Here is a 14,292-nt window from a genome sequence, read left to right on the forward strand (position 1 = left end):
ATGTTGTCAATAAATCCCCATGTGATGATCAACAAATTCTGAAATTTGTTTAACAAAATTTTTAAAAATTTGAAATTGGAGTTTTGAAACTGCCGTTAAAAAAATTTAATTTTTTTGGTCATACCTGCAAATAGGTTAACGGTATCCTACGAGGACAAAAACTCATATACAAGTAAATATGGATATATTTTAAGTAAAAATAAGCTTTTATTTTAATATTTCTCAAAATATGTTAATTTTGTTCATAAATTTCTTGTTCTAGTGGCCTGAGACACGTTAATGGCCTGGCGATTTTTTAATAACTTTAACATTTTTTCACCAATTTTTGTCTTTTATATCTTATTATAATGACAATTACGTACACATTTCGATTCTTTTAAATTAAATTGTAAAAGTCATTATTTAATGGCAAAATTTTTACAAAAACTGAAAAAATTGCACATTTTCCCCTTGTAAATGCACCTCAAAACTTCAGCGTCGTTGCGCCACCAGTTAACGTTATCCTATCATCCTAATATTTTACACAATGTGTTTCTACAATACATAGAACAATTCTAGAGGGGGGGGCGGTCAAAATTCGCAATTTTATTTTTTTGGAGCACTCTAATGTACATAGATTATATTAGAATAAAAATGTTTAATTTATATCAAATGGAGGTTAAAAGTAACCTGAAATACGCCGCACAAGGGCTCAGGATCGTTTTGCAGTTGTTGAGGTTCAGCAGTTGTTGAGAAATTTACTTCTAATTTTTTAACTTTTAACACTCTAACCGGCAAGACCGTAAAAATTATCCGATGAAGCCAATAATTTTTTTTCAAGTAGATATAGTCAATAGAACCGAAAAAACATTCTGAACGAACGACAAGTAAAAAACTGTGAAGGCCGCTTGTAGGCTGTAATGATATTTGGCTCACCGAGATTTGGAACCGTCCTACAGACCGTATATTTTTGAAGGAATCAAGTCCAGCAGATATTTCTTCACACATATCTGGAATCTGTAAAAACAGTTATTTAATCGGACACATTGGCCTCATCGGCATGCAGACGTTTGTATAAAATGAATGCATTTGTAGAGACCATATCTACAAAATGGTAGAACAATCTAATCATAATATTGCCAAAATATAACAATTGTGTTGTATTGATTGTCATCATTATAACTGCTGAATTTAAACAAAATAATTTAGAAACACATTTTTGTGTACTTTAAGGTACGGTCAGACACAGCTAATATTTGAAGTTTTTCGTCAAATATTTCATTGCTTGAATCTGACCACAAATAAAATTTAGAGCAAACAACAAAACAGTTGATTTTAGTCAAACAAAATTATTTGTCGGCAAACCAAATATTTTCTTAATGTAAACATAGTGTGACCACTAGCTTTATAAATACATAAAAAATATATAATTTGATCTTGCATATCTTTTTAAGGTTAAATCAGTTATTTCGAATTGTAAAGCAATTATTTGAACAAAGTTTTGTTGAATTTTGTTGTCATATACTGAATTTAATTTTTCACTTTTTGTTTGAGCAAACTGCTGCGAAAAAGAATCATTAAATATATTTGCCGTGTGGTCACACTATATCAAATATTTTCATCAAATAATTGTTTGATCAAATAGAGCAAAAACAGAAATTATTTGCTCAGCATGGCAGAAAAATAAAAGGAGAATATTTAAGTATTTTTGGCACTAAAAGATACAATTTCACTATTTTTTTTTAACATAAATACATATTGTATTTGTACAGATTGAATTTAAAATCAAAGAAAATAGTTTAAACATACATAAATAGTATGATTTGATTGTTAATTGTTAAACAGTATGATCTGTTTATTTTTTTTTACTGCAGAAAAAGATAAAAATTGTTATTCTAAATCTTAAGATAATACAATTGAATTGCAATTAATTAAAAATATATGTAAAAAAGGTAAACATTTCCGTAAAATTTTATAATATTTGTGAACATGTTCCTATTCTGAATGAATAATGTATGGAAAAACTCTTAATATTTAAAAAAAAAATCATTTCAATTATGATTTTCTTTTTAATTCTTTAACACAGAATTTTCATTTCTGAATCACGTCCAATTTGCAGAATCTAAAAAAACATTTTTTTATTAATTTTATTGTGTTTGTGGTAGAATTTTAACTATTTAACAGATTTTTAATTTTCAACAAATTACAATTTAAAACATTTCTATGAAGCTCTGTGTGGCTGGTAAAAAATATACATTTTTGTTACTAACACAAATATGGAGTTAGGTACTGCTGTCAAAGAGTCGGACTACTTGTATATACTTTGGTTTCAACATTTTAAAAATATTTTTTTTCTTTTTCACAGTTCACTTACTTATTTGATTATTGTTAATTTTATCATAGTAATATTCGTTTGGATTAGTTCAAACGAATTAGTTCAAAATCCAAACAAAGCCAAAACAAATACAATAAAATTCCAAAATAGTTTATTATATGTATTAGGGATATTTTACATACTTTAAGTAAAATTATACCTACATATGCACTAATTTTATTACGTTGATAGTGATATAATTTAATAAATAAACATTTAATAATTATATTATTAAATTGTTCAAGCTTGAGTTCTTTTCCACGATTTGTTTTCATTATGTAGCGATTTTAAATTTAAGATATAGCAACACTACTTTTGCGATAACACATGATGCAACAGCTGTTATTTATAAATAAAAAATTACCCAAAATGCAGGGAAATATTTGCTGATTATTGGTCACACATTGGTCACATTACAAGAAAGTTTTGTTGTCGGCAAATAAATTTGTTTGACCAAATTCAGCTGTTTTCTTGTTTGCCGTGAAAAATATTTTCTGTTCAAACTAGAAACATAAAATATTTGACGTTTAAATAGAAGTACTGAAATTTCACAATTCTTTTAATTGTAAAGAAAAATCTAGTAATATTTTAATTTCTAGAAATGTCTTCTTTATTGATGAAAGGAATTAAAGTTTTATTGAAGCTTTATTTAATAATTATTTAGAAAAAATATTACCATTAATGTGACCACAAGACAAATATATTTTCCCCTTCATGTGTTTGATAGTATTTTTGTGTAGTTTGATTAAACAAATATGGCAAATAAATGTGTACAGTGTGACCACAAAATCAGCCCATGGATTATATGATGTAGTTTTGATCAAACACATGAAACATTTTGTATCAAATAATTTGCGTAATCTGACCTTACCTTAAGTTTCATGTGGAGCCGCTTGGCTTCTATGTGCCGACGCCAAGTAAGACGTTTATCTAAATGAATGCCAAGGTATGTAACGTGGTCAGACTACATTTAAGTCCTCATGAGAACTAAGAATTGCAGTGTCATCTCGGGCAAGTCTGGGGTGTATAATAAGTACAGGGTTGGTCCTAGAACACTTCCCTGAGGTACACCAGCATTGATCGCATAGTCGCTTGTCACATAATCGCCGCATCTTATCCCAAACAAGCGATCCGATAGGTAAGACTCTAGTATTTTGTGAGTACTAGAAGGCATTAGGCATTTAATCTTGTGTATTAGACCTTTATGCCATACCTTGGCAAAAGCCTGGGGGTTACTCTGTATTGCGATGCGAAAGCAAGTTCGATGCGAAAGGTAAATGCGATAATAATACAATTTAGTACTCTGTGTCGTCTACGCAAACGCTTTCGCAAAATAAGTTGAAAAATAAGCAACACTGGTACCAGAAAATAAACAATAGCGAAATGAAATGTCAAAACTTGTAAATAAAAATATTTTAAACACATTTGTTTGCGATGCGAAAACGGAGTAGAGGGTACCAATTGTTCAGTTTTTCTTTTGCATCGCAATAGAGAGTAACCCCCCTGGGCAACATCTAGAAATATTGCCGAACAGTACTTTTTTAGTTCGAAAGATTTTCGTATCTCTCCAATTAGGCGGTTAACTTGCTCAATTGTTCCGTGATGTTTACGGAATCCGAATTGATGATCTGGGATTATGTTTTGACTATTTAAGAATGTTAAAATTTTCCCTTGGATTATTCTCTCAAATAGTTTAGACAAACAAGACAATAAGCTAATAGGTCTGTAGGATGATGCCAATGTCAAATCCTTTCCTGGCTTGGGTATCATTATAATTTGGGAGATTTTCCAATCATTTGGAAATACTCCTAGAGACAAAATCGCACTGAATAATACTGCACAATAAAATTTCGCAAAAATTAATACTGCATAATAATTGCACTACGTGCCCAGGAACCATCAGATTTTCTTATCGGACTTTGACCCTCTACCGGTGGCTTAATGTTCTTAGCTGTCTTCCAAAGGGAGAAGTTTGTGTGCTTAGTACTGGTTACACTTTCAATATAGTTTAGATTTCTGCGATCCACTTCAGACTGAAGGGCTCTTTTTAATTTCTTTCTTGCAATGGACAGCCCATGCTTAGCAGCAGGGAATGTGTTGTGTTGCCAATATCTTCTACATCTCCTCTTTTCGAGGAGGAGTCTATTAAAACACATCATTCTCTCGTGAGATGTTTACATATGTCTTTTTAGTAAGAATTGTGCTGAATTCCCAATTATTGTTAAATTCACTGACATTTATTGTTGGTGTATAAGCTAGTTCATATGCGCATTTCACTGGTTACTTAGGCCAGATCGTCAGGAAATCTTTTCCCAAAAGGCTTGAAAATTGAATTAGAATTACATTATTTGTAAAAATATCAAAGCTTAAACATAACACCAACAATAAACACTGAGTTTATTTTTTCTTATAAGTTTCATATAGACATAAATCACACGTCCTAATTTCATGGCGATCAGTCCACAATTAGTTATAGCTCCCATATAAGGCTAACTTCCGAAAATCATTCACGAAAATAAATAATTTAATTTAAAAAAAAAAAATGTTTTGTTTATTTACTCAGTGTGGGATAGTATATGGTCGGGCTCGACAGTCCATACTTCTCACTAAATAAAATTTATTATGCTTTTACACAGGGCAAGTCTGAGTTTATAGGAGAGAGAGACAAGAAGAAAGAAGAGGGGTATAATCTTGCTTGTACTGGGAAGTCTCTAAACAAACGAGCATGTTTAAAAGAGAATCGAGGAGACTTGCTTCAAGTAAACTAATTGTGTGTAAAAGCAGACTTACACTTTCAAGACATTTTTAAATTGTCAATGAATATTATTCGTTTCTTGATACATATCATTACTACTTTTAACATTAATTAATCATTTTTTTATATTTTTTTTTTATTAATAGTACCAGGCACTCCCACCTCTTTATCGAGAGACACTAAAGAGCAGTCTCAACCTAACAATTTACAAAATGTACAACATTCAGTTAACGATATTTTGGCTGAACAAACTTCAACAACAATAAAGACTAATAATAAACTAATAATCAACGAGGAAGAGGCAGAATTAGAAAAGGGTGTTAGTTCATCTCCTTTAGTTTTAAAGAAACAACAGCGTCAACCACAATTACAAAAGATTCCAGAAGATTTAAGCATTGTTGATCCGGAAGTACAATCTATTCAAATTTCCATGGAAGGAGACAAAAAGGCAAGTATAAATAATAATGTTTTTTTTATAAAATACATGAATATTGCAACAAAACTACCAACCATTGAAACTGTTGGCTATTGCTAAATACATATACGAAACTAACAGCCCAATTAGGGTTTTTAATTTAATTTCTTAATACTTCGTATTAATTAATTAAATTTGATCTTAATTCACTAAAATCTTGATCCGTAATTAAAAAATGTCAGCCTTTCATTCCATAAATCCATTCCCAACATCTAATTCTTTGGCTTCATTCAAAAGCTTTTGTTTAAATTGAATTAATTTTGAAGTTAATTAATAACAAAATTTATTCAAACTATGAATGTTAAATTTTTGTTAATTCAAATCTACAAAAAATTAAGTTAAATTTATAAAATGAATTGAAAAACAAATGTCTTAAGTATTTTTGTAATAGATTTGAATTGAAGAAAAATTTTATCATTCAATACATTTTTAAAGCTATTTTGTTATTGATTTGAAGAAGAAATTTATAATGATTCAATAACAAATTAATTCTATAAATAATGAATTATCAAAGAAATGAATTCAATACATACAGTATTGTTCTTAATCTCAATGTTAGTTCCAGCACTGTGAGAAAACAATTATTGGAAAATAAATGCCGCACAGTGGTATGAGAATAAAAAAAGAGGGAAATAAATCTGTAACTTATAAACCCTTACGCCGATTTGAATGAAATTTCACATGCGCAAAGAGGAAGTGTAGTCGAGTTCATGTTTTGAATTTGGACCTCATGACCCCACCAGGAGCGGGACCAGGGGTTTCCAAAGTAGGACACCTCGGGTATGTTCGATTTTTAAAATGATACTATTTCTTCGTTTGTGTTCCGATTTAAAAAAAATTACACAAACAGAATCTCCTCGTCGAGCACTAGAGTAACTTCGGGTAATGTGGACTACCGTTTTGTTTTTTCTAAATTTTGGCCACAATATATATGGATATTAAAAAAGTTGTGAAGCAATAAATTAGCTAATGTATTTTCTAATTGTTTATGCAGTTGAAATTTTTTTACGTCAAAGGATAAAAAATGTATGTGAAAATATTGTAAGGAACCCAAAAACCAGCATTAAAAAAATTGGAGGGTAATATGGACCACTATATGAGGGTAATACGGACTAGTATTTAATACATAAAATTCATGAATCAGCTAACCATGAATGATTGAAAAATTTAATTTCAATATATTTTTATTAATACAAACCAAAAAGTCGCGTTCTTGGCTTAGATAGATTGCTTACAAAGTACATAGTTATTGTCGGGTAATATGGACCAGTAGTACATAATCAAGTAATTTAAGTGGTCCACATTACACGAACTTGGGTTACAGTGGTAAAAAAATTATTTTAACCTAATAATCTAAATGTGCTTAAATTCTAACCAAATATATGCAAAACTACGTGTCACTTTAACTATATAAAACAACCAAACATTAAATTCTACCAAGTAACTGTACCAAATTTTTTTTCTTACTTGAGCCGAAAAAAATGTTGAGCACGCGCATTAATTTCAATACAACAATAAAAAGCCAACATATCAATTACTCATGAAAGCAAAAGTGCAATTGTCGTTTCAAACAAATTGTAAAATGTACGACAAATCTGTTTTATCATACCTTCAATAGTTTCGTAAAAAAGACACTGGTCCACATTAGGCGCATAGTCCACAATACCCGAAGTTACTCTACATAAAATCTACAATTATATCTTATAGCTTAGGAGATATTCGCATGTGAAAATTTAATTTTCAACATTTTTACCCACCTACACCAGTAAAATCTCTGATTTTATCCATTTTTCTTTTATAGGATTAACAATAGACCTATATATCAAATAAAGAAATAAGTGTTTAAAAATCATGACTGAGTCCAAAGTTACATGCATTTGAATATGAAAAAATTAAAAAAGGCGATTTTTCGCAATTTTTTTTGGGAAAAAAGTACTTTTATTCTTTTTAAGTTATCTAAAAATTTTCTAAGAGGATGTGTAATGAATTTGTACTTTTTGAAAAGCTAACTTTACGTCAAATATTTTAAATGAAAAAAACATTTATAATTTTTGATACCGACGGGATCAGGTCCATTCAAAAAATGCCTATTTTTTATGTAAAATTCAACTTTAGGGCAAAAATTCTCAAATCGCAAACTCGATATCAAAATATAGTAACCTATTTTAGATGGCCCAATAAGTTCTTAATTATTTCGTAAAGGGTTCCGATAACCCCGCCCCTATTATGGATATTATAGCCAAAAAACGAAAAAATCCCATAATAGGGGCGGGGTTATCGGAACCCTTTACAAGATAATTAAGAACTTATTGGGCCATCTAAAATAGGTTACCATATTTTGATATCGAGTATGCGATTTGAGAATTTTTGCCCTAAATTTGAATTTTACATAAAAAATAGGCATTTTTTGAATGGACCTGACCCCGTCGGTATTAAAAATTAGAAATTTTTTTTTCATTTAAAATATTTGGCGTAAAGTTAGCTTTTCAAAAATTACAAATTCATTATACATCCTCTTAGAAAATTTTTAGATAACTTAAAAAGAATAAAAGTACTTTTATCCCAAAAAAATTGCGAAAAATCGCCTTTTTTAATTTTTTTATATTCAAATGCATGTAACTTTGGACTCAGTTCTGATTTTTAAACACTTCTTTCTTTATTTGATATATAGATCTATTGTTAATCCTATAAAAGAAAAATGGACTAAATCGGAGAAAATATGGAACCGCGGTCACCAAAAAACTGATGTAGGGTGGGTAAAAATGTTGAAAATTAAATTTTCAAATGCGAATATCTCCTAAGCTATAAGAGATAGCTACGACGAGGTTTTATGTAGTGTTCGACGAGGAGATTCTGTATGTGTAAATTTTTTAAATCGGAACACAAACGAAGAAATAGGATCATTTTAAAAATTTAACATACCCGAGGTGTCCTACTTTGGGAACCCCTGGTCCCGCTCCTGGTGGGGTCATGAGGTCCAAATTCAAAACTTAAACTCGAATACACTTCCTCTTTGCGCATGTGAAATTTCATTCAAATCGGCGTAAGGGTTTAGATGTTACAGATTTATTTGCCTAAATTATTGCAACGTATTCGTTCATTGTCATTACTTTTATGAAATTTTAGGTTGGATTTTTAAAAGCTTACGCCAACTGGACTGTGGCAAAATTGAAAACAGATTTATTTAGCGACGAGTCTAAATTTAACTTGTTAAATTCAGATGGAGTATTCCACGTTCGTATACCGAAGGGAAAGCGATTACATCCACGTTATTGTAAAGGCACAATAAAGCATGGGCATGGAAATGTAATGGTGTGGACTTGCTTTTAAGCAAGTGGAGTTGGCCCTATTGTTGAAATACAAACAAAAATGGATCGTTTTGTTAACAGGGACATATAATGGCCCCAAACACAGGTCAAAGTTTGCTAAAGATTGGTTATCAGCCGTTTTAAAAATAAGCAGAAGCTGATGAATTGCTTAAAATCAGAGTGGGAATCAATACCAACCACATTACTAACAAATCACACAGAATCTATGCCAAAACGATGTGCGGATGTCATAAGAAACGGAGGGTATCGTAGGAAGTACTGAAAGTTGCTTAAGTTTCGAACAGTAATATATTGAGTTAAATTTGTTTTGGTTTAAATATTACTTTCCATGAAATAGAATTCAATCTTATATATAAATAGGCCACACGTTTTTTTTGCGGTACAATTTTAAGTATGTTATTGTCGACCAATATTGATGAAACATATATGGTTTAAAAGGTTATTTTCTCTATATGTGTACAATATAATTTCCATAAAAGTGTTAAATAACGTTTTAAATTTGCTTGAAAAACAACAACAACATGTTTATGCACATCTAAATACATGTGTATTTGTACACAAGCGTGAAAAATATTTTTGCGTATACTCAAAAGTAACTGTATAATGTCGTTATTAGTGGTCGAATTTTGACCACCAGGCGATCCTAGTATAAAATAAATGTCTTATATTTAATAAAACAATTTAAAAATAATACATACGACTTTGATTGATTCCGAGGAAGATTTTTCTCCGCGTCTGGAATATGCGGTAGTCGACCTCCAAGTACGACATTCATGTGCTATTCTGTGAGAGTAGTATTGATTGCATATCTATGACTGTCCTCAAAGCTGAAGATTTTGCAAACAACCCGAAATCTTACAAATGTATTTTTAATTTACGTAATAATTTAGATATCTTAATTTTAGGTGCCCCATGTTTCAGCTTATTTTTAGGTGCCCTGCATGAACCACTTTACCTTGTGTACTCCATTAATCGCATTCTTTCAACATAGGTTAGGTTGATTGGAGGATGTATACTACATCAAATCCGCAGAAAATACACCTAGACAACTATCGGGCCTGTTGTGCGCTTCTTTGGAAAATGTTTGTTGGTAAAAAAACATTTTATAGTGATCGTCTGATGTTTAGAAACTCAGTTTCCGGGTCGTAATTTCTAAGAATTTTGTAATTGTTCCTGAAGGATGTTATATACGGAATAATATCGCTCCCAAGATATTTCGATCTAATTTCGACGAAAGCCTGGTAATGACAAAGAGAGAGCTCATGAGTTTCACTGTCCTCTCCACATGCTCTACATTCCTCATAGTCCGCACGTCCAATTTATATAGTTGTGCCCAGGGATGGCAAAATTGGTACTTTTTTTGGTACAATTTGATCTTAAAAAGTACAATGGTACACCAATGACTCATTTGGTACAATTTGAATTTCAGTTAATATATTAAAACCAATTTAGGAATTTATGTTTTCTATCAATTATACCAAAATATTAACAATAAAATTTTTAAAATTATACTTATGAGTTTTTGATATAAAGAAGAAATAGCGGCATTTGACTAGTCTTGTCACACTCGTAATTTTAAGTGTTTTTCAAACCAAAAAGTATATAAACAAATTGAAGCCATTATTATTGCCATTATTTTCTGTTGAATATGAATATCCATAGAATTTGTAATTCTTAATGACAGAATTTTTCTGCTGTGGCTAAAAAATGTTAGATGGGTGACAAAAATTTGATAATTTAAACTACGATGCTTCATTATCAACTGAATATCTGTTGCTAGAACCAAAAGAATGAATGGATATAATGGAATGGATCCAAATTTATTGTGAATTTAAAAAAATCCCGAAATTTCACGGGAATTTAAAAAAAAAAATATTCTCGGGACAAATTGTTCCGTGGATGAACCCTAGTTTTGGTACAATTACAGTCGAAAAAGTACAATTTCTAAAGCTGATTGGTACAATTTTTAAATTCAATTTGTAATCACTGGTTGTGCCCATCATACTAACTGGCTCATTCTGAGCAGGCTTCTCGCCCTGTTCTCGTTAGGGTTACCACATATGATCTTTGTGGTTCTACTCACTGTTTCATTACTCTAAGCGTCCTTATGAGATTCACTCGCCCATATTATTAATTCAGCCCTCGTTGCCTCGAACGGTTTTGCGTTCGTCAGATTAACTACCTCGAGTTCGCTTTACTTAAAAGCAAGTACATTCGCTCTTTCGTTGCCAATTATTCCCAAGTGGTCTGTTACCCATATGATGACCGAATACTCTTGGAGAGTATTCGGTCACAGCTCTCTTACCGTCCAATACGGTCTTAGATTTAACCATGACATCTGATGTCGCTTAATTGCCTTCTGGCTGTCGGTAAATATGTTAACCCCTATAGACGTCATATTTATTCGAATCCAATTTACACATTCCGTTAGTGTTGTGATTAGGTAGAAAGTAGTATATTTCTGTTTGTGGGTTTTCAATGAAGAACCCCAAGCCCGTTTTGTTTTCCTACGGGTATTTGCTCTAATGTTCCGTTTTACCTTGATATTCTATCTGGGATCAGCGTTTCTAAGTTCCCGTTATATTTTGTGTCTGGTATGCGATCGGGCACGTCCGATGTTTGTGTATAGCCTTCCAGTATACATTAGGGTGCGTATCCCGTGTATGAAGAAAAATTTTGTTTAAGTTTTTTTTATAGGCACGGCGACAAAAATGTGCCAAATTACAAATATTTTCATGTCACTAAGTTTTTTTTGCCTCCGGTTTCATGTTGAATCTTTCAAAAATCTAATTAAAAAGACAATATTCAAGTTTATGCTAGGTAACTGTATTTATTTATATAAATAGAGATCTATTGTAATTAATGTTTACAGAAGTGAAATAAAAGATAATCAAAATAATGCTATCAAATTTTGGTATTGATTTTCTTGATTCTATCTGAGTTTTGACGAATCTTTCCCTTGTTGTTTTGTTGCACAAAGTTGATGTGACTTTACTCACAGCTTTGACTGCTCTCTTTATCGCTTGATTATGACAGGGGAGGTGAAAGAGCTTAGTTTCCCCGTTTTATCCTTCTTCAATAACCAGACGATTTTTTTCATCTACAGATTTTAATATAGGTGATTCAGTAATATTTTCATCCCATTTCTAAAGGTCATACGTAGCATTAAAATTTATTTTTGGTATCTGAAACAGCTGTAATTTATTTGACGTTGTGGATCTACTTTTCAAAATTTGATGGACAGCTAATTCACGAATATGTTGTTGGGAATCTGTTCACATTACAATCAATAAGTGCTAAATAACTGTTTCTTTGAATTACCGTCAAAGTTGTTGGTAAATATCTGGTAAGTTTGATTAGTTCAAAAAGTTGTCGAGGTCCGTCTTTATAGTTGGGAAGAGTTTTTATAGAAAACCACGCTGTAGCGTAAACCTTTACAATATACTATATTGCAAGAATTGTTAGATGTGTTCTCAACTGCTCTGGTAAGTTCGTGGGAATTGGTTGAAACTTCACTTTTGGCCTTTTTTCAAAGTTTTCAACATCTTCAGATGCACTGTTCAATATATCTGGCTACTTTAGTCATTCTCTGGTATGTTACCAAAATTCGTTCTCTTGCACGTATTTTTTTTTGTTTTTAATACAAGTATATTTAAGAAAATGTTTGCATTTACATGCCGAAATATCAAACAAAGTCTTGCTTTCACAAAGGATCTTTTTGAACTTTTCTTCAGGAATTTTCGGGTGAGACTATAAACGATTTTTACATTTTAAATCATTGTTAACCAAACTCTCACAACAATAGATTTGCTTCGTATTTTAGTGTTACGATGTGTGTTCACTGAACCAAATTTCTTATGAAAATATCTTTCACTGGCAACACTTGTTTTTTAATTTCGGTTTCACATGTATAAGAAACTCACACATAGACGGTGCCCGCGGGCGTACTGCTGGAGACCAATGTTTTAAATAATATATTCGTAGTATAACCTTCGTTCGTTTAACAGATACTGAAGATATTAACGATTTCTCCCATATTTCCATCAATTTTCTAACAATGATGGTTTCTATTTCTTTATATGCTATGACTGGTCCACTCATAAAATTTCATCGGATCTGCGTAGGTTTGCAATATTTTATTTTTCAAATCACGCATTTTTAATGTTTTTACAGGAGAAAACACGTTATAAAATCAATAATAATAGAGTATTCTTGGCAAATTTTTTGCGTTTGAATTTATTTAATAATTGTAATTTTTGATCGCAAATTTGCGTCAACTTGTAGTTTGATAAAAAGAACCATAATCAATCAAAAACTCGATTTTGAATTTTTGTGTAGTTACGTCCGTTTGCATTTATGGTGACGAAATATTCCTGGTACGCTCCATTTCTCAGATTATGAAAACCAAATAAATAATAGCACTTTTCAACGCAACACTTGTCTCATCTAAGTCCGTGTTGTAAGAAACAAAGAAATTGTATGGGGATTTCACTACTTTAACATTTGCCTTAAATTGTTTTCTACTGAATTTTACATCATTTTTGATTTTAATGACTCGTTGGATGTATTGCACTAAATCAGTGCTGTATATCACTACCTAACTCATTTATCAATCGATAGATTATTATGTAGAAAACTCGATTAAACAATTTTAGGGTCTTCGTATAAAAATAAAGTAATATGTAAACACGTGTTCTGCTGAAATGTAACAGTAAGAATCCGAATTTGAATGGAAAAATTGTATATTCGTATTAGCTTGACACGGTGCGCTTCGCTACCCCTGTCGTAGTAAAATAAAAAATATGAAAGGATTCTATACAAAAATAAATGAATATAATTAATACCGGAATTTCTTGTCTGTCTTTGCACCAAGCGGTTATCAAAATCGTAATCTACGATGAATTCTAAGAAGTTTTGCCGAAGAAACCATGGGTCTAAAATCAATATTGAGCTTCCCATTTTTAACGCGAAACTTTTCCTCTCGTATTTTTATTTTTGTTTAAATATACTAACATTTTATTGAGCCTTTTAAAAAACTTGACTATGTTTGGGCTTTTTGGAAATGAAAGAAAGGCAGAAAAGATGAATCTGTGCAAATGGAGAAGATTAACAAAACTTCACCCGAGGATGGTTAAAAAAATCTCATATCGTGGTTGTGCGAGAACCTAAAACCGAGATTTTGGGTCACAGTATGGGAAATGAAAAAAAAAGTGCAAATAAATCTGTAACTTCTAAACCGATAATCCGATTTTAATAAAATTTCCAACGACTATAGAGGAGGTGTTGCTGAGCTCAAGTTTTAAATTTGGACTTTAAACACTAAGTTGGGGCAGAGACTCAAGACCCCAAATTGTGGTGTCTCGGGTATATTACAAATTAA

The 14,292-nt window shown here is 31.2% G+C and overlaps 1 protein-coding gene across 3 annotated transcripts in view; it reads left to right on the forward strand.

Annotated features, from left to right (window-relative positions):
- Slik (Sterile20-like kinase) overlaps nt 1-14,292 on the forward strand; it is a 181,917-nt gene that overhangs the window by 116,069 nt on the left and 51,556 nt on the right. For all 3 annotated transcript variants that reach the window (XM_065512570.1, XM_065512569.1, XM_065512571.1), the window contains exon 7: nt 5,255-5,556. In XM_065512570.1, coding sequence (XP_065368642.1) covers nt 5,255-5,556 — 302 coding nt within the window. The remainder of the gene's footprint in view (nt 1-5,254; nt 5,557-14,292) is intronic.

This window comes from Calliphora vicina, chromosome 5, assembly GCF_958450345.1.
Source record: "Calliphora vicina chromosome 5, idCalVici1.1, whole genome shotgun sequence".
Classification (NCBI taxonomy): Eukaryota; Metazoa; Arthropoda; class Insecta; order Diptera; family Calliphoridae; genus Calliphora; species Calliphora vicina.